Genomic DNA, 19178 nt, shown 5'->3' on the forward strand with positions numbered 1-19178 from the left:
AACACGTCGAGGTACAAAGTCAATAAGAGTGCGGATGGTGTCCTGAGGGATGGTTCTCCATTCTCTGTCAACCATTTGCCACAGTTGGTCGTCCGTACGAGGCTGGGGCAGAGTTTGCAAACGGCGTCCAATGAGATCCCACACGTGTTCGATTGGTGAGAGATCCGGAGAGTACGCTGGCCACGGAAGCATCTGTACACCTCGTAGAGCCTATTGGGAGATGCGAGCAGTGTGTGGGCGAGCATTATCCTGCTGAAACAGAGCATTGGGCAGCCCCTGAAGGTACGGGAGTGCCACCGGCCGCAGCACATGCTGCACGTAGTGGTGGGCATTTAACGTGCCTTGAATACGCACTAGAGGTGACGTGGAATCATACGCAATAGCGCCCCAAACCATGATGCCGCGTTGTCTAGCGGTAGGGCGCTCCACAGTTACTGCCGGATTTGACCTTTCTCCACGCCGACGCCACACTCGTCTGCGGTGACTATCACTGACAGAACAGAAGCGTGACTCATCGGAGAACACGACGTTCCGCCATTCCCTCATCCAAGTCGCTCTAGCCCGGCACCATGCCAGGCGTGCACGTCTATGCTGTGGAGTCAATGGTAGTCTTCTGAGCGGTCGCCGGGAGTGTAGGCCTCCTTCAACCAATCGACGGGAAATTGTTCTGGTCGATATTGGAACAGCCAGGGTGTCTTGCACATGCTGAAGAATGGCGGTTGACGTGGCGTGCGGGGCTGCCACCGCTTGGCGGCGGATGCGCCGATCCTCGCGTGCTGACGTCACTCGGGCTGCGCCTGGACCCCTCGCACGTGCTACATGTCCCTACGCCAACCATCTTCGCCACAGGCGCTGCACCGTGAACACATCCCTATGGGTATCGGCTGCGATTTGACGAAGCGACCAACCTGCCCTTCTCAGCCCGATCACCATACCCCTCGTAAAGTCGTCTGTCTGCTGGAAATGCCTCCGTTGACGGCGGCCTGGCAATCTTAGCTATACACGTGTCCTGTGGCACACGACAACACGTTCTACAATGACTGTCGGCTGAGAAATCACGGTACGAAGTGGGCCATTCGCCAACGCCGTGTCCCATTTATCGTTCGCTACTTGCGCAGCACAGCGGCGCATTTCACATCATGAGCATACCTCAGTGACGTCAGTCTACCCTGCAATTGGCATAAAGTTCTGACCACTCCTCCTTGGTGTTGCATTTGCTCTGTCGGTCAGTATATATATATTTCTAGCTTATACATAAACAACTTACCTTCTAATGGTAAGTAAGTAACTAACTCTAAAATAGCCTTGGACAGACAATGTGAGTTAATTTTCTGCATCTTTACCTCGGCACATTGCTGTTTGGTGGCATCTAATGTCTTGAACGTATTCCTTTCTGCATTACTTGGATCCAACGTATTTATCATGCCCATTTTCAATGTTGTTCCCATGCATACAAGTATGTTCTCATATCAATCATGTCATTAAATCTACCTTTCCTTCGTAAATGACTGAAGAAGAGTTCAATGTCATCATTACTCAGGTTGCTACTTGAAATGTAATGGAAACCTATTGACAATAAATACCGAATATATTTCACATTCGAATTTCTTGCCAGTTGGATACCTTTTGTGTGGAGTGTAGCCCTTTGTGGAAGTGAAGCATGGGCAATAATCGAAGAAAGAAAGAGAAAAGGCGCTTTTGACATGGCATTAAACCGTGGACTGGCAAAGGGATCACAAAAGAAGAGTCACTAAATCTGAGAAGAGAACAATACGACAAAGTTTGTGCAAGGGAAGATTGATAGACACAACACGAGACAACTAAGACTTGCACTGTCGACACAGCTAAGGGATGCGATTCTTTGAGAGAATACCTCACTTTAAATTATAAAATTATTTTTAGATGTTAGAGACGTACAGGCTTTTCAAACTATTTTCTAGATTTAAGTTTTTAATTAAACAATACTTCCATAAAGGGCTGCACTCCACACAAAAGTCTTTAGAAACATTTTTCTAATAAGCATATTTGTGTTTGATGAGTTCAAATTTCTTCTCTCGTAGTAAATACTTTACTTGATTGAGCAAGTCTACAATTAAATATTTCTTTGCCGGGAAATTTGAAGTGGTAGGTGTAGGGGTAGCGTGCCTATCTCTTACCCGGAGGCCCCGGGTTCGATTCCCGGCCAGGTCAGGGATTTTTACCTGGACCTGAAGGCTGGTTCGAGGTCCACTCAGCCTACGTGATTAGAATTGAGGAGCTATCTGACGGTGAGATAGCGGCCCCGGTCTTGCCAGTGACTTAATGTAAAGTCGAAAGGTCATTTTCTGTATATAAGAACATCCTAACAGACAGAAGTAATTCGATGACAGCAGACATTTTGGAAAGCTATTTAGTTATTGTGCCTCCAAATGAAATTTAGAGGTTGAATCACATCTGCACTTTCAATCATTTTACGGTTTTGTTTCCTTTTCTGTGTACAATAATATATCAAGTAAAGCTCAGATATTAATTCCATATTATTATTATTATTATTGTTATTATTATTATTACTACATATTTAACTACATATTTTGTCAATTTTAGCTACATATGTATGTACATATTTCTCATTTTTATTATTACATATAATCCGGGCTCTACTAACAGATCGTAGTCACGAGATAACACCAACACATGGTCACACCACAACTGAAGTACAGTTCTTAATAGATCGATTTATTACTCAGCACAGCCACGCCTCATCTTATTCAAGGCCTGCTGTTGAAAAAAAAAATATGTGGGAAAAATTGCGTCTACTTGTACTTCATTTCAATTCGTGACCTGTTTGTTTTCACGGCTTCGTTGTATTCTTCTGTATATTTTTAAATGCGTCGCTTAATGAGAAGTCTATTCTCGTTTTACCAAAACGCGCTAGAGAAACAATTGATGCAATACGAGATTTAGAATTTTCATGACGCGTGTGTAGAACATTTAACCTATCCATGTTCTTGATACCACCTTCGGTCCAGGTGTTTTTGATTTGTTTTTTCATTTGAAAAAGTAAAAACGGCCAGTAAAATTCTTGAATCATTTTTCACTACCGCACAGCTACGATGATTCTGTATACCATGATCCCTAAAAGTGTCCTTCTTAACCTCCGTGCGACTTAATCTTAAAGTCTTTTAACTCACGATTTGGTCTGCGATTCGAAATATTACTTTTCTCACAAATTGTACGTCATCGTAAGGAACGGTTTAAAAGGCTGTCTTTAACGCACCTGTCATTTTTTTTTTTTTTTTTGCTAGTTGCTTTACGTCTCACCGACACATGGCGACGATGGGACAGGAAAGGCCTAGAAATGGGAAGGAAGCATTTGCCTGGTGTGAAACCACGGAAAACCATCTTCAGGGCTGCCGACAGTGGGGTTCTAACCCACTATCTCCCGGATGCGAGCTCACAGCTGCTCGCTCCTAACCGCACGGCCAACTCGCCTGGTACCTGTCATTTTAGAAGCAATGTTAATGTTGGGGAAGGAAATAAAATACCGTTTGCCTTTTTGTCTAACCGGCAGATAATTTCAGGACGCCAAGAGCGACACACACTCTCTCACCAAGGTCACTGACACACAGCCTGGATGAGTTTGCCGTTGAATTTCTGCCGGCGGCAACACAGACAAGATCGACACCACGCCCCTGCACCTAACAAATGTGAAACATTCCTTAGTTTACGAAATTTTCTCCAGAAGTCAATAAATAGTCTCGTTAGACCAGGTTCTTTGCGGCGGATTCCGAGTGGTTCTCGGCATACAAGTGGCCACGGCAGGTCCGTGGTCCGACAGCTCTGCACTCTGACCGGCCAACCCAGCAGAGGAGAGGTTATACGGCTTTATGTTTGGAAGACGGAGAGGGGCTGGTCCGCACCATCGGCTGTCCTGAGAATGGTTTTCCGTGGTTTTCCATTCTCTTAGACTAAGGCGAATGCCGGGGCAGTTCTCAGTATAGGCCACGGCCGCCAACCCTCTTACCTTCTCTGCACATCTCCTTCACCGATACAAATCTCCTGGCCTGAGAGACGGCGTAATCGTTTAGGAGGCCCGCATCCCCCTTCAGGGAAGGAATGAAAACGTAGTAGTAGTAGTAGTTCTTTGTCAGCGTTCTGCCCTTCGGTTCAGAGGGCCACGAGTTCTATTCCCGGTTTTTCTGGTTAGATCCACTAAACTACTTAGCGACGATGCTAATAATTCTCTTTATTCGGGTACTGTCCTGCTTGAACCCGTATTAAGAGCTCTCCTGTCTCCAGCCTGCCCGTAGTGCTGTTTGAACACCTTAACTGACGGACACTGCTCCGCTTCGCTTTCACAAAGCACCCAACCATACATTCACACCTATCACTAGACTGCGCGGGAAAGCAGAAAACCTCAAGTCCTATAAGAAGAGAATTTCAACGGACCGTGATATTTGTGGAGAAGGAAGTTTAGAAAGCGAGTTGGAATGATCCGCTAGATTAGAGTAAGACCTACTTCACATGGAGCTCTGTTATGCCGTTAAGTTGGTGACTTTCCACTGCATGGGTCTTCCTCTCTGTTTGTGAGATGTGTTCGCTAATCAGAGGGACCCACGTTCCGTCTCACACTTAACCTTGAGTGTGTGTCCCAATTTTTAGGGCCTGTACTACGACTGGGATAAACAGCCAGATACTTAGCCTGCAGTTTTTCAAACTAGAAGTTAAATATTTTCTTGCGTACTACCGACGGTTTGTAACTGCGGTATTGTTATGCGCAAGATGTAATAACATTTTTATTGCGTTGGCAATTATGTTTCTGAAAATGTAGTGACATTTAGGGCGGTGGTCTGTGCCGTGGTGTTTTCGTTTGTTTAGCACTATTTCTTTTGAAATGGTAATACTAGAGTCCAATATTACATACACTCTTTTTATGCTACAATGTGGAAATTCAGGTGAAGAAAAGAATTAGGACTGAAATCTACACATAGGAAGAAATCTTAAAATTAATGAAATATGTAACGAAACTCAAATTGTTGTAGAAAATATTACGTGGGCCCAAAGGGTAAGATTCCGGTTATGTCTCTTATCAAATAATTTATGAGCACCGCAAAGAGATTTGGAGTAGAACCACTCTATTGAATAGGAAATGTGTAGTATAACCTCTAGTACCCTGCCGACTAACGTTCAGAAGGTTAAAAACTAAATAAAAAAATTGAGACTCGAACCGATAAATAACTCATTTACCACAACTTGCTAGCTTGGGAATTCTTTAAAAATTGTGTGATAGATGAACAAGAAGCGTGATATATTTTATAAATATAGATTACATTATAACAAATTATTTTTCGTGTAGCATCACGCAGATACAGATTCATCACGATGTGCAGCTGTCTTGATTCTTACAACAGCGTCCCCGATAGGAGCAAAGTCCTAGATAAGAGCGTGAACTGCCTCTCCCACTTCGGCATAGCTAAACTAGAGAATATTCTTCCAGATTGCAGATAAACGAAAGTCGTAGTACGCGTTTTCAACAGAACTTCCAGATAAATGCGCAAAATGTCGCATAAATTTATAAATTTAGTACATGCCGTTAGTCTTGTATATTTCCTTTTCTTTCTTAGCATTAAGTAGTTGGGCGATGACACATCGTATTTACTCGCGTATATCACGCACCTTAATTTTATATATGTAATTGAGGGAGAAAAATAATCCGCTGATAACCAACTGTCTCACGTAACTGCTTTTGTCACATTTTGTGCGTTTACATGCAGGATTCAAATCGATTGCTCCGTACTGAAAACTCAATGTAAACGGGTACTCAGTGCAGATTGAGTCCTTGGGTAAAATCTGGGATCATATCATACGCGTTTCGAATTGAGTTCTATGTAAGTAAATGGGGATCGTAATGAAAACGACTGCGAGTGCACTCCATATCTGTTTTGTCGAAAATAATCTCCATAAAGGAATTTGTGGTATTAATCTTAATTCATAAGCGATTACGATTGAATATTTACAGGCAACAGAATCACGAGACAATGACGAATATCCATCAATAGAACACATACAGTATCCCTGGCTGTCGTAAGAGGGGACTAAAAGGAGCCCCAGGGAGCCCTTATCTCGGGAGTGTGAGATGGCGACCACGAAGCCCTTACCTGAGTCGTGGCATTGCTTTCACTTCTGCCAGGATTCTCACTTTTATTTGGGAGATAGTAGGTTCGAACCCCACTGTCGGCAGCCCTGAAAATGGTTTTTCGTGGTTTCCCATTTTCACACCAGCCAAATGCTGGGATTCCTTAATTAAGGCCACGGCCGTTTCCTTCCCACTCCTAGCCCTTTCCTGCCCCATCGTCGCCATAAGACGTATCTGTGTCGGTGTGACGTAAAGCAAAAAAAAAATCCTCACTTTCTTCTATCTTATCTGACCTCCCTCGGTCAACGCTTGTTTTTTTCCCGACTTCCACGGTATTAGATATCGAGGGCTACGAAGTCTTTCATTTTCACGCCCTTCTTCTTATTGCCGATACCTTCATTTTTCGAAATGTCGGATTCCTTTCATTTTTTTTCTGATTAGTGTTCATAGAGGATGGTTGCTTAATTGTACTTTCTCTTGAAACAATAATCACCACCACCACCACGGTCTGTATTTAACTCAGAAGGTAGAAGGCCATGCCTTAATTGCGTATCTTTGTTGAATATCACAGTAAAACACACAATAGTAGAAACAAGCTGGTGATAAAATACAAACTGCCTCGCGTAACTGGTATAGTCACTATTTATTTATTTATTTATTTATTTATTTATTTATTTATTTATTTATTTATTTATTTATTTATTTATTTATTTATTTATTTGATCGTATGGATTTTTAGTGCCGGGAGTGTCGGAGGGTATGTTCGGCTCGCCTGGTACAGATCGTTGTATTTGCCACTAATGGGCGACGTGCGCGTCTGGATGTGGGGGATGAGAATGATGATGATTTAAGGAAAGGGTAAAACCCGGTGTCGGCACGTAGCCTACTCCTGTCGAATAACATAATGGGGTCTGCTGAAGGCTTTACGTCTCCATCCGACGGACGAATCACCATCAACAGTGTCATATGCCGTCACTCCCTATGAGCATTGCGGAGAGATTTTGAGCTTAATCCAGACTTTTGGCACACAATCTAGTGATTAGAAATTGTATATCACCGCCTTACCTACTTTTTTTTTTTTTTTTTACAATTGGCTGTACGTCGCACTGACACAAATAGGCCTTAATGACTATGATGGGACAGGAAAGGGCTAGGAGTGGAAAGGAAGTGGCCGTGGCCTTAATTAAAGTACAGCCCTGCAGTTGCCTGGTGTGAAAATGGGAAACCACGGAAAACCAACCAAAATGTTCATCAGTGTTCTTGATATATTTTATGTAATTTTGATCACTGAACACATTCATTTATATACCGTCATTTACACTTAAAATGTTTAATTATTATTTTATTGCCATAAAAATAAAATGGCAGTGGACTTACGTTTATTTGGCTATAAATTTCATAAAAAGTGACTTACGTCTACTGTAGATAATGGGGTCGAGACACAAGATACGGAATATTCCACCAGCCGTGTTCCAGGAAGTTTTTACCATCCATTCCCCTACCTCCTCAGTTTGAACAGCTGCCGAAGAGAAAACGGGCGGATGTGGCTAGGCCCGTCCCACAACACCATACTCATTGTTCCGTCTTACAGTCATTGTTCGTGGCCCTTAAAGGCGAGGTTCTTGGAGGACAACGCCCTCTCATGTTCAGTGGCTGTGGTCAAGAACTCATTGCGCGAGGCCCGCTGGTGAAATACTATTCTTACTGCGACTATAGCGTGCCTGGTGGCTATGAGCTATATGATTTTTTTCGGGCTACGTCTCAAAACTCACGAGTTTCAAAACTCACGGGCTAAAATTAGTTACAAATAGTATCAAAACTCACGACTACAAACTGGTAGCTGAAGTCAACATTCTAATGAGTCTCAAAATTCACGACTCCGGACAGCAGGTGCTTGCGATCACCGCATGAGGGATGAGGTGCCCGGTGACTCACGCTTCCCTTACGACAGGCAGGGGATACTGTGGATGTTATTCTGCCACCCCAAGCCACAGGGGAAAATAATGGCTGAAGAATGAAAGAGGCCAAGGTGTATTATTATTATTATTATTATTATTATTATTATTATTATTATTATTATTATTATTATTATTATTATTATTATTATTATTATTATTATTATTATTATTATTATTATTAAAATATTTTGCTGTTCTCCTAAAGCTAATATAATGCATTTTGTACCTTTCACATAAATGTATAATAATGACGTGTGGCCTCCGGGGAGGTCTGGTGCAGGTCTTTATAGAGCTGACGCCGTATAGGAGACCTGCACATGTGTAAGGATGAGACCCTACTTAAGATGAAGTCTAATGCTGAAGACGGCACGAACACCCAGTCCCCGAGCCATAGGAATTAACTAATGAAAGTAAAAATCTCCGACCCGATCGGAAATCGAACCCTGGACCCCTTGGACCAAATGCCAGCATGCTAACAATTTATGCATGCAGCCGGACGACATAAAATTAAAGTAGGTATATTGCCCGCTGCTAGTTAAAAGAAACTGTCAGTTGGTAGTACTGGGGCTTAGTTCCATTATGCAGCCAGAAGGTGGCATTTACTTGAGTAAGGAGTTTTATTTAGATATATTAAAGACCAAGAAAGTTAATTCACTCATTTAGTTTCAACACTTGGAGATTAAATTGAAAAAAAGGCGTATTTCTATTTTTCGTAAGAGTTAATCTATTCGCTTATTTCAATAGACTGTCTATCTGACACACTTAAACCGAAAAAAGTTACTCATGTCGCATCCGATTATTCTGTGCGATATAACTGAATGATATTTGAAACTCATTCGATTATTTAAATAATCGGATGAAAGTTATTCGATTATTAAAAGTATTCCATTATCCCATCAGTAATAGCGTGGACATTTATCCATCCAAATAAGAACTGGCCCTGCTCGTGAGTTTTGACACTGGCCCAGGTAGAGAAACCTGTTCTTACTAATCCTCTTCCTGGAATTCGTGAGTTTTGAGTCTCGTGAGTTTTGAGACGACACGTTTTTTCGCATTAATTTATGTTCGACTTCGCAAAAAGGGAACAATTTTTTCGCGTTATTTCGCGAAATAGGGCTGACCCCATCGCGTTAATTTCGCTTTAATCCTCTCCCGAAGTTATTCATAACATTTTAAGTCGTGAATTATTTGTGTGAAAGATAGGTAAAGAGAAGCAATACTATCAATGGATGTTATAGAATATTAATACGAAGAAATACTTCTGAGGAAATGAGAAATCCTTATTCTGTCTTCTAGTTTCCTTCACACACGTGGTATTGGAATACAATTTCAAGGTCGTTATTTTCCACGAATTTTCGCTGCATTTTCGCACTCATCGCAAAATAAGTAAATTTCGCTTTAAAATGTCCTTGTCGCTTTAATTCGCTGTAATTCGTGAAAACAAAATCACTAATTTCTTAAGCGGAATCATACAATTCGTTAAGGTATCTCAAAATCGCTTCAAAATATTTTTTGTCGCGTTTATCGTTAATGCGAAAACATCATGCCTCTAGCTATACGGTGGTTAGCCTGTTTGAGTCCCGTTGGTTACACCATCAGAATGTTGCCCGACAGGGTATGAGAAGCTGTGACCTTGCAATCGGGAGATAGTAGGTTCGAACCCCACTGTCGGCAGCCCTGGCGATGGTGATCCTTATGGGGATCACTGTATGTACCTAGATATTAATATAAGGAAAGATCTTCATTGTGATAATTACATAATAGGATTGTAAATAACGGGTACAGATCTCTGCACATGGGTATTTAGGGGTTATAACTTAGAAAGGATATAAAGCAGAGGGCGTACAAATCTCTGGTAAGACCCCAACTAGAGTATGGTTCCAGTGTTTGGCACCTTCACCTTCGAGAAATGGAAAAAAAAAACTGAAGGAAAGTAGTACGATTTGTTCTGGGTGATTTCCGATAAAAGAGTAGCGTTACGAAAAGGTTCAAAGTTTGGGCTGGAAAGGCTTGGGAGAAAGGAGACGATCTGCCGAAGTGCGTCATTCTTAACTGCTTCCTGGGACTTGATCGACCGGAGCAGGTTCTGGGATACCACATGTTGCATCACACGAGTTTCCACGCGTCATAGGGCTATCACGAGCTAGGGAGTGACTCACTCACAAGAAGTCCAAAAGTCAGTCGGAACACATACTGCGCTTCACGGGATTTAAAGTGATTTAATCTCTTAGGAGACAAGATCAGATATACCCAGCGAGGTGGTCGTGTAGCTGTGAGCTTGCATTTGGAAGATGGTGAGTTCGAAGCCCACTGTCGGCAGCCTTGAAGATAGTTTTCGTCGTTTCTCATTTTTGCATCGTCGAAAATCTTGTATGTATTAGTGCGACGAACAAACAGAAAAATAAATTAAATAAATTCAGATAGAAACATGAAGCACGGTGGCGCCGACTTTGGGGGAGGGGAGAGGCGCTTTCTGTCCGCCCAAAAAAATTACCTTAGGAGGGCAGAGTGCCATTTTGCCCTCCCCTCAAAAAAAAAAAAAAAACCTCCTAGATGTTAGTCTTCGGAGGCTGCTAAGGCGTTAAATCTGGAGAAGGTGGTAGATGGTTTTGTATCAAGAAATGAGATTAGGAAGTGGGCAATCCCTGGAAACTGTTCAGGCGGTACATTTGGTGCTAGAGCTTTTCACATTTCGTATCATGAAATGCATAATATACATTAATAGTGAATTGATTAAGAAAAGGTATCACCGGGCGAGTTCGCCGTGCGGTTAGGAGAGCGTAGCAGTGAGCTTGCATTCGGAAGATAGTGGGTTCGAATCCCACTGTCGCAGCCCTGAAGATGGCTTTCCGTGGTTTCCCAATTTTACAGCAGGCAAATGCTGGGGCTCTACCTTAACTAAGGCCACGGCCGCTTCCTTGCAACTCCTAGGCCTTTCCTATCATATCGTCGCCATAAGACCTATCTTTGTCGGTGCGACGTAAAGCCACTAGCAAAAAAAGAAAACGCATTTAAAAGCAAGTTCTGTTTTCTTCACTTGTGAATATTTTTGAAAACTTCGTACATAACATTCGTTCAAAAATGTACTTGAGAAACGAGCTCTATTATTGTTCTGCTTGTGTGTGAATATTGTTATTGTTAGAGCCCGGAATTTTATGCACTAATAGGTTAGAATGCAAACTTACTGAAGCGAGAAGCAAGTATAGTCTATCTTCACAACGATTATGCTGTGGGGTTTGCATAAACATTAGGGTTACGACCCATCAGAACCCCTATAATTTATGTTACTCTTTCTACATTATGGAACAGCGGGTGGTCGGCATTTCCTACTAACCAAATTAGTTTGCAATCTAACCTATTACCGCATGAAAATCCGGGCTTTAGTTATTATATAGGAATGTTTGCATTAATAGGCGTTCCTTTGCAAAGGCCTACAGAATCACATGGAAGAGGTACAATAAACAGTCAATATCTCGGAACGCTAAATTAAAACACTGTAACATTGTAATTAAGCCTGAAGCATTACAAACCAAAACAAACTCCCAAGCAACAGCCCCGAAGGGCCATGGCCTACAACGCAGATTGAGGTGACGTGTGGTCAGCACGACAAATCCTCTCGGGAGTTTTTGTTGTCTTTCTAGACCAGGGCTGCCATCTCACCGTCGGTTAGCTCCTCAATAACCACGTAAACTGAGTGGACCTCGAACCAGTCCTCAGATCCAGGTAAAAATCCCCGAGGTGATTGTGATTATTTTTGTTTTAAGAGGAAGTACAACTAGGCGACCGTCATCTATAATATAACACTAATAAGAGGAAAAAATGGAAGGGATCCAACACTTCTAAAAATGAAGGTATCGGCCAAAGAAAGATAAGGGCCACGAAGTGTGTGAAAATGAAAGACTCCTTAGGCCAGGATAGGAATTGTGTCGGTTACCGAAGGCAATGATTAATGAATGACAGACGAAATTAAATGATGTTCGAGAGTGTTGCGAGAATGAAATATGACAGGGAAAACCGGAGTACGCGAAGAAAAACGTGTCTCGTCCCCACTTTGTCCAGCACAAATCTCACATGGAGTGATTGGGATTTGAACCACGAGACCCAGCGATAAGAGGCCGGCCCGCTGCCGCCTGAGCCACGGAGGCATAATAATAGTAATAATAATAATAATAATAATAGAAATAATAGAAATAGAGTAACTGCTTGCCTCTAGGGTCGAATCAATTCCTCCTTGGCGTTCGACGGGAGGCAAAAATAAACGAGAGGTCAAATAAACCGTTTGTAACATCACTTGGTGTTCTCGAGATCGTTATCTGTGATACAGTTGCTGAGGAACACAAAATCCTTTTTAAAATGCTAATCACGGCAGTTTTAAATCGTGTAAATTGTGTCAAAAAAAAGTGAAACTAACAAGTGTGCACTTTTTCTTTCCCATTACACAGCACAAATCTAGCGAATACAATGATTCGTTTAGGAGTGTGTACCTGTTACGGCCTGGCTCTAGCATTGCTTAACAGGTCGTTGTACTTTGGTATTGTTAAGAGCCTTAATGTGGGGTAAAAGGAAAAGTGTGATATTTCAAGGATAACCCTAAGAACAGAGCCAGGTTTGCTGTAACCTTTTTCTTATTGTACAGTGAGATGGCCTAGTGACTTACTACTCCTAGTTTACACGATTACTGTAGGTTCCGCAACTAATGTCTTGAAATATATTTAAATAATTGGTCATGTAAGCTTATGCACATGGCCGGCGACAATTAGCACAATTTTTGCAAAAATTTTACACCATTATTACGCCAATTTTTGGTGCAAATTCCCAGGGGACAGGGACCAAAAAATAAAAAAATAAAAATGTAAACATTTAAATAAATTTAAATGCCAATAAGAATACAAACTTTTGTTATTTAAAAATTGAAAGAACAAATCAAGATAGAGCGTGTGTTAATGTTCAGCAGAGAATATTGTTGTTGTTACAAATTTTATAACAATTTTGTGATTTTTTTGGTAGGGAGAGGGGTAAATGCAAAAAAAAAATCACTGATTTTGCAGCAAAGTGGCACAACGGTTACTCCACAAAAGTACCAGGATGCTTGCTTCAAGAGATACACAAAAAATACAACAACTTTACACCAAGATCACACTAATTTTGACCTATTACATTTGTGGGGTAAATACGAAGAAAATCGCACAAATTTTGCACTAAAATTACCCCAAGGTAATTCTATAAATGCACGCAAATCCTTGGTGTAACTTCGGAGCGTTTTTGAAGCAAATTAGAGCATGGTTCCAGTATATGAGACCCGCACCAGGATTTACTTGATACGAGAACTGGAAAATATTCAAAGGAAAGCAGTACGATTTGTTCTAATTGGTTTCCGAAAAAAGAGTAGTGATACGAAAATATTGCAATCCTTGGTCTGGGAATACTTGGGAGTAACGAGATGAGATGGTCAACTAAGTGGTATGTTCCTAGCTTTCACTGAGGAGATGACATGGATTGACATTAGTAGACGAGTAAGCTCGGGCGCAGCTTTTAAAAGTAGGAAAAGTTGAAACTCAAGAGGACAAATTGAGGCAAATATTCATTTATGAGGAACAATGGATTGAAATAATTTATCAAGGGAAATTTTCGATAAATTTTTTCTTTGAAAACTCTTAAGAAAAGGCAAAGTAAACTACTGGTACGGAATCTACCACCTGGGCGACAGTCCTAAAATACAGATGATTAAAACCTAGATTTTCATGCCGCAACTGGTTAGATTGCAAACTATATTTGGTTAATAGGAAGCGTCGGCCACCCGCTCTTCCATAATGTAGCAAGAGTAACATAAATATTATAGGAGTTCTGATGGGCCGTACCCCTAATGTTTATGCAAACCCCATAGCATAATCGTTGTGAAGGTAGACTATACTTGCTGCTCGCTTCAGAAACTTTGCATTCTAACCTATTAATGCATAACAATCCGGGCTCTACAGATCATTGATTGATTGATTGATTGATTGGATTGATTGATTGATTGATTGATTGATTGATTGATTGATTGATTGATTGATTGAAGTAAATGTAATAATACAATTTCTCTTGCTTCACAGATGAAGGAGAATGGGTGTCGACAGAGATTCCAAGTATAGACGGAGAAGCCGGCAACTCCATGGCCGTGTTGGCTGCAGTGATTGTAGGAGTGTTGGCAGCGATAACGCTGCTCTTCTCGCTGGCACTTCTTATAGACTGTAGAAATAAGTAAGTTGATTGTGCATTGTATCTTCTGGATTTCCCGGTCATTTACGCTGAGTTTTAATTACTGTGTTGGTGGGATGTCGGTAACTCATGGAATCACTATAAGTACCTACGTGTTGTGAGATGGAGAGTAGACAATAAATAAATAAATAAATAAATAAATAAATAAATAAATAAATAAATAAATAAATAAATAAATAAATAAATAAATAAATACCGATGCCCTTCCTCATAGCACATGAAGTCTCCACTACTTGATGTGGTGCTATACAAATAGGTTTTTAATTTAATTTCGTGTGGCTATTTCTAGCCGAGTGCAGCCCTTGTAAGGCAGACCCTCCGATGAGGGTGGGCGGCATCTGCCATATGTAGGTAACTGCGTGTTATTGGGGTGGAGGATAGTGTTACATGTGGTGTGTGAGTTGCAGGAATGTTAGGGACAGCACAAACACCCAGACCCCGAGCCACTGGAATTAACCAATGAGGGTTAAAATCCCCGACCCGGCCGGGAATCGAACCCGGGACCCTCTGAACCGAAGGCCAGTACGCTGACCATTCAGCCAACGAGTCGGACTACAAATAGGTTAGTCGGGTAGAACGACATTTTGTGCGTATTTCCGTTAACAATTTTATTAATAAAGAAAATAAAGGAGAAAATAGCTGATAAGACAACGGGACTCGTACAAAGTAATTTTTAAATAATTCCTATAATTCCTAGTTTCAGTCGCTAAAATGCGAATAAAAATGTAATATTTTCTCCAAAAGGTGCCCCTCCCCTATCGCTGCTACTGCTGTTAACCAAGTAGATCTTTTGAAGAAATGTATGTTACAATAGCTGACTGTGATAGTGACGATCTTAACCATTGTCTTTGTTCTTTTCCAGGAAACTGGCCGCATCGCAGAGCCCACCGAAGAAAAAGTTAACCATAGGGAAGCTGCCCAATTTCTTCAACAACAGCAGTGCGAATGGTGATGGAATTTCCTTCGCGAACAAGATGTGTACGGAGAACGGGATGACACTCCCGCCCGAACTCCCAGAGAACGGGATCTGCTAGCAGTGGGTTTCGAGCTTTACGATACATTCCAAATAATAGTGTGTCTCGTTCATCACCTGTCTCGGGCGATTTACGTCGAGAACATTGTACTCGTGGTTGGATTGTGCGCAGCCGCCGTGTTTTATCCTGGCGTTTGCTGGCGCATGGAGCCAGCATTTCTTGGTTAGGATACAGAAGTTACACTCGGATAACTCGGAGAGAAATATTGGTAAGAAGGCTTGTCAGAAGCAGCAAACAGCAGTCCCTTTCACATCCTCTTGAAAATATTGTTTTGCTAATAATATTGAGTGATGCGAGTAAAATTCAATAGCCTATGATCAGTATGTTTTAACAAGTTTTATAAAGATTCATTTAAGAGTTAAATATGTTTGTATATATAAACTGTATACCGGTATGACAATTCTTGAGTGTAAACTGTAATATATTATTCTTTCTACAAACTAGAGGGTTGTTATACTGGGTAGCACTATGTGGATTGCCGAGATCTCGTCTTTTTCTTTGGAGGACATTTTTAAGGCTAGGTTTTGTAGCATAAATATTGCCCCAAAACGATAGTTTAGTTGTGAAACTAAATAGTTCTGATGTTTATTTTAGATCCTACCTTATTAATGAAGAAAATATGGTTTTGCACAGAATTTAAGTTGATTTTTCAGTGCTAAGCGGTCTCTCTGATAAAGCCTAACTGAAAGAGAGTAATGGGAGAATTCTGACCATAGAAAGAAAGGGCAATGAAAGAAAATCTCTCCTCTTTTCACAAGATTGAGAGGAACTCATTCGAGACCATCAAGACTGTCTTTAATTTACAGCAGAAACCTCTACAGAAAAAGGCGAATCATTGTCCGTTCTCTCTAACCCAGAAAATTGTCGTGCTGTTTATATTGGCTGTGAAGGTTTAAACAAATTCGTTCATCGCTTTTATATCCCACCCCTTACTCTGTTTACGGGGTCTGATATGAAGCGAGATGATTTTTCTACGACCGGAGGCGAAGGTTTTAAAGATATATTGTAATTTTAGCACTTGTCCTCAGAACAAAATGAAATTGGATTGTTTTAATTGAAGGTGAAGTTTTGCTTTGGAGTTAAAAAGAATAGAAACTTAAATTATACCGTGGTTGATGTAGGTCTATCACTCTCTAGTTTTACGTCTCAGAGAACATTTGTAAAAAATCGGGGAAGTGCTGGTATTATATCACTGTTCCCCTACTTCTTACCTGTTCTCTACATTTCATTTTCACTGATAATACTGTACAAAAAAAGTTTAACCTCTTGTAATATCTACGTTTTTGTCTCTCTATTGAATATGTATAGGCAACAAACCTATTTACTATGTTTTTAATGAAATGCCACTTTCTTTGAAATGGTACTCTTCTGTAAAAAAGATTTGTAAAATTATTCTCTTATTCAAATTTAAGTCATAAAAGTAGAACAAACATAGTAACAAACAACAAAATAGCAATGTACGGTACCTACTCTCAACACAACCATGAAATACTTGCTAGATTTTTAAAAATAAAGCATACGTACTAGAGTCATTAAGTTCGAGGACTGGCCGTCTAGTGTCGCTGTGGTGCACTATAAAGGAGAGTTTGCACCACAGGTTGTTGCCGAGACAGTTCTTTGCTAGTCCCAGCAAGAGGAAGTTGTGTGAAAATAGCATAAGCGGAACTACGGTCTCTGTTGTGGAGTGTAGTCAAATGTCATTGGTGGAACTTGAGAATGTCGTAGATTGAACACCGGGAAAATTTCAAGTTCTGCCAAAAATTAGGCAAATCCGTTTGCGATGATCAGGTCGAAATCGCCCGGATCACCACGATGGAGGAAAAAAACAACGTGAAAAGGCAGGTCAGAAGACTGTGTGATCCTTGAACTGTTAGCGCCAGTCTAGGAACATACTGACTGTAGTACGTACATCAGTGTACACTGTGTTGCCTACACTGTAGGCGCCAGCCCAAGAAGTTATTGACCGTAAAATGAAACTCATCATCTTTCCAGTCTGTCAAACAAATTTCAATAAAAGTCATAACACTGTTACATACTTGTAAAAAACATACATGCTATTATACAAAGAATGACATGTTTCATTCTACAAGAACATCATCAAAAATTATATCAAATCACTTACATCATGCGTATTGTTTAGCTTGCGTAAACTTGTCAATAATAGTGTTAGGTGGTAATACGAACAAGTATTAACAAAAAATGATTGTATTAAAATCAATCACCGTATTAATTTAATGAAATACTTTTATACTTCTCTACTCTGTCGAAGCGTAGTCTGTTGTTTCCAAACACTGTTTCTTTGTAAACAGTCGAGATTTTTTTCTGAAGACGTGAAGCAAAGTTCTCTGTGAAAAGTAAAGAATTTCACCTAATTTTCTTGAAACGGCGTAAGCCCTAAAAGCCTTATATAATGTCTGTAATTACTGGCCGTGAAAGCATCAATGGTAACTTTTATATATGCATTCTCTTTTTGAATGGAGAAAAAAATAAAATTTCATTAAGATAAATAAGTTCCTGATTTCAAGTTTCTAAGTATTTAAACAGAAATAAACATAATTTCTAAATATTTAAATGCGATTTAATAGAACCTGATGATGCCCTTTCGAGAACGAAACATGCCATTCTATTTTAATTAAGTTGTTTCCTTTTCAAGTATAATACTGTTACCATACTTTTTCGAGCAATTTATACATTTTTAGTCAGAATTACTTTTAGCAGACTAAAGAACCTAATAGTTACAAAAATAAATCAAAAAAATATTTTCCGAACTAAAAAAATTGTGTTTAGTGTAAAATGTTTTTTATCCTTGACTATTTTATAATGTTTGATATTATTGGGAGCAGCAGTAAAAGTTCAGTTGCTAGATACAAACAGAGATAGGCTACTAATATTTATTTTCCTCTAATTCGTATAAAGGGTGGAGGCTCAGTTTATAGGCTGCAAGCATAAAACACAAGAATTTCGTACGTTTCCATGTGTGCCTTTCCTGCTCCTAAGCGTAGCAGAACGTTATCCATCGTGAAGTTCACAAGACTGAAGAAAACGCCAAGAAGTGAAAGGACTCCTTAAAAGTTCCTGTTGTTATGTTCGAGTAATGTATGAATGTGTGTGTTTAATATGTATGTTTGTTTATAGTGTTTTTATATAAATAAACAGATTTGCTAGTCACTTTAAAGAAAATTGCATTATTTACCATACCACATAAACAGTACAGGGTCTCTCATATAAAATAAGACCGTCGAAACGACGGTTTTGCTCTCCGGTCCCTAGGCTGCAGTATGGAAGGCGCGCTCATAGTTCTTGACCTTGCAAGCATCAGTCGCCTGTCGGAATTTCAACTGTTAACATGGTGAGACAGTTATCAGGGGATCTCAGCTTGGGAGCGTTTGTTGGCGACCATGGGACCCTGAGCTGAGTCCTGACATTGCTTCCACTTACTAGTGCCAGGCTCCTCACTTTCATCTATCCTCCCTTGATCAACTCTTGTTCTTTTCCGACCCCGACGGTATTAGGTTTTCGAACCCTAGGGAGTCTTTTAATTTTCACGCCCTTCCTGGCCCTTGTCCTCCTTCATTTTTCGAAGTGTCTGATCCCTTCCATATTTCCCTCTGATTAGTGTTATATAGAGGATGGTTGTCGTGGTGGTGATTATTGTTTTAAGAGGAAGTACAACTAGGCAACCATCCTCTATATAACACTAATCAGAGAGAAAATATGAAAGGGATCCGACACTTCGAAAAATGGAGATATCGGCCAAAGGAGGACAAGGGCGATGAAGGGCGTGAAAATGAAAGGCTCCCTAGGATTCGCAAC

At 40.6% G+C, this 19178-nt stretch overlaps 1 protein-coding gene across 2 annotated transcripts in view; it reads left to right on the forward strand.

The window, feature by feature from the left end:
* LOC136885017 (uncharacterized) overlaps positions 1 to 18545 on the forward strand; it is a 156225-nt gene extending 137680 nt beyond the window's left edge. For both annotated transcript variants that reach the window (XM_067157401.2, XM_067157400.2), the window contains exons 2-3: positions 14166 to 14313; positions 15194 to 18545. In XM_067157401.2, the coding sequence (XP_067013502.2) occupies positions 14166 to 14313; positions 15194 to 15365 (320 nt within the window). In that variant the 3' untranslated portion in view covers positions 15366 to 18545. The remainder of the gene's footprint in view (positions 1 to 14165; positions 14314 to 15193) is intronic.
* The last annotated feature ends 633 nt before the right edge of the window (positions 18546 to 19178 follow it).

Source organism: Anabrus simplex, chromosome 13 (genome assembly GCF_040414725.1).
Source record: "Anabrus simplex isolate iqAnaSimp1 chromosome 13, ASM4041472v1, whole genome shotgun sequence".
In the NCBI taxonomy this organism is placed as follows: domain Eukaryota; kingdom Metazoa; phylum Arthropoda; class Insecta; order Orthoptera; family Tettigoniidae; genus Anabrus; species Anabrus simplex.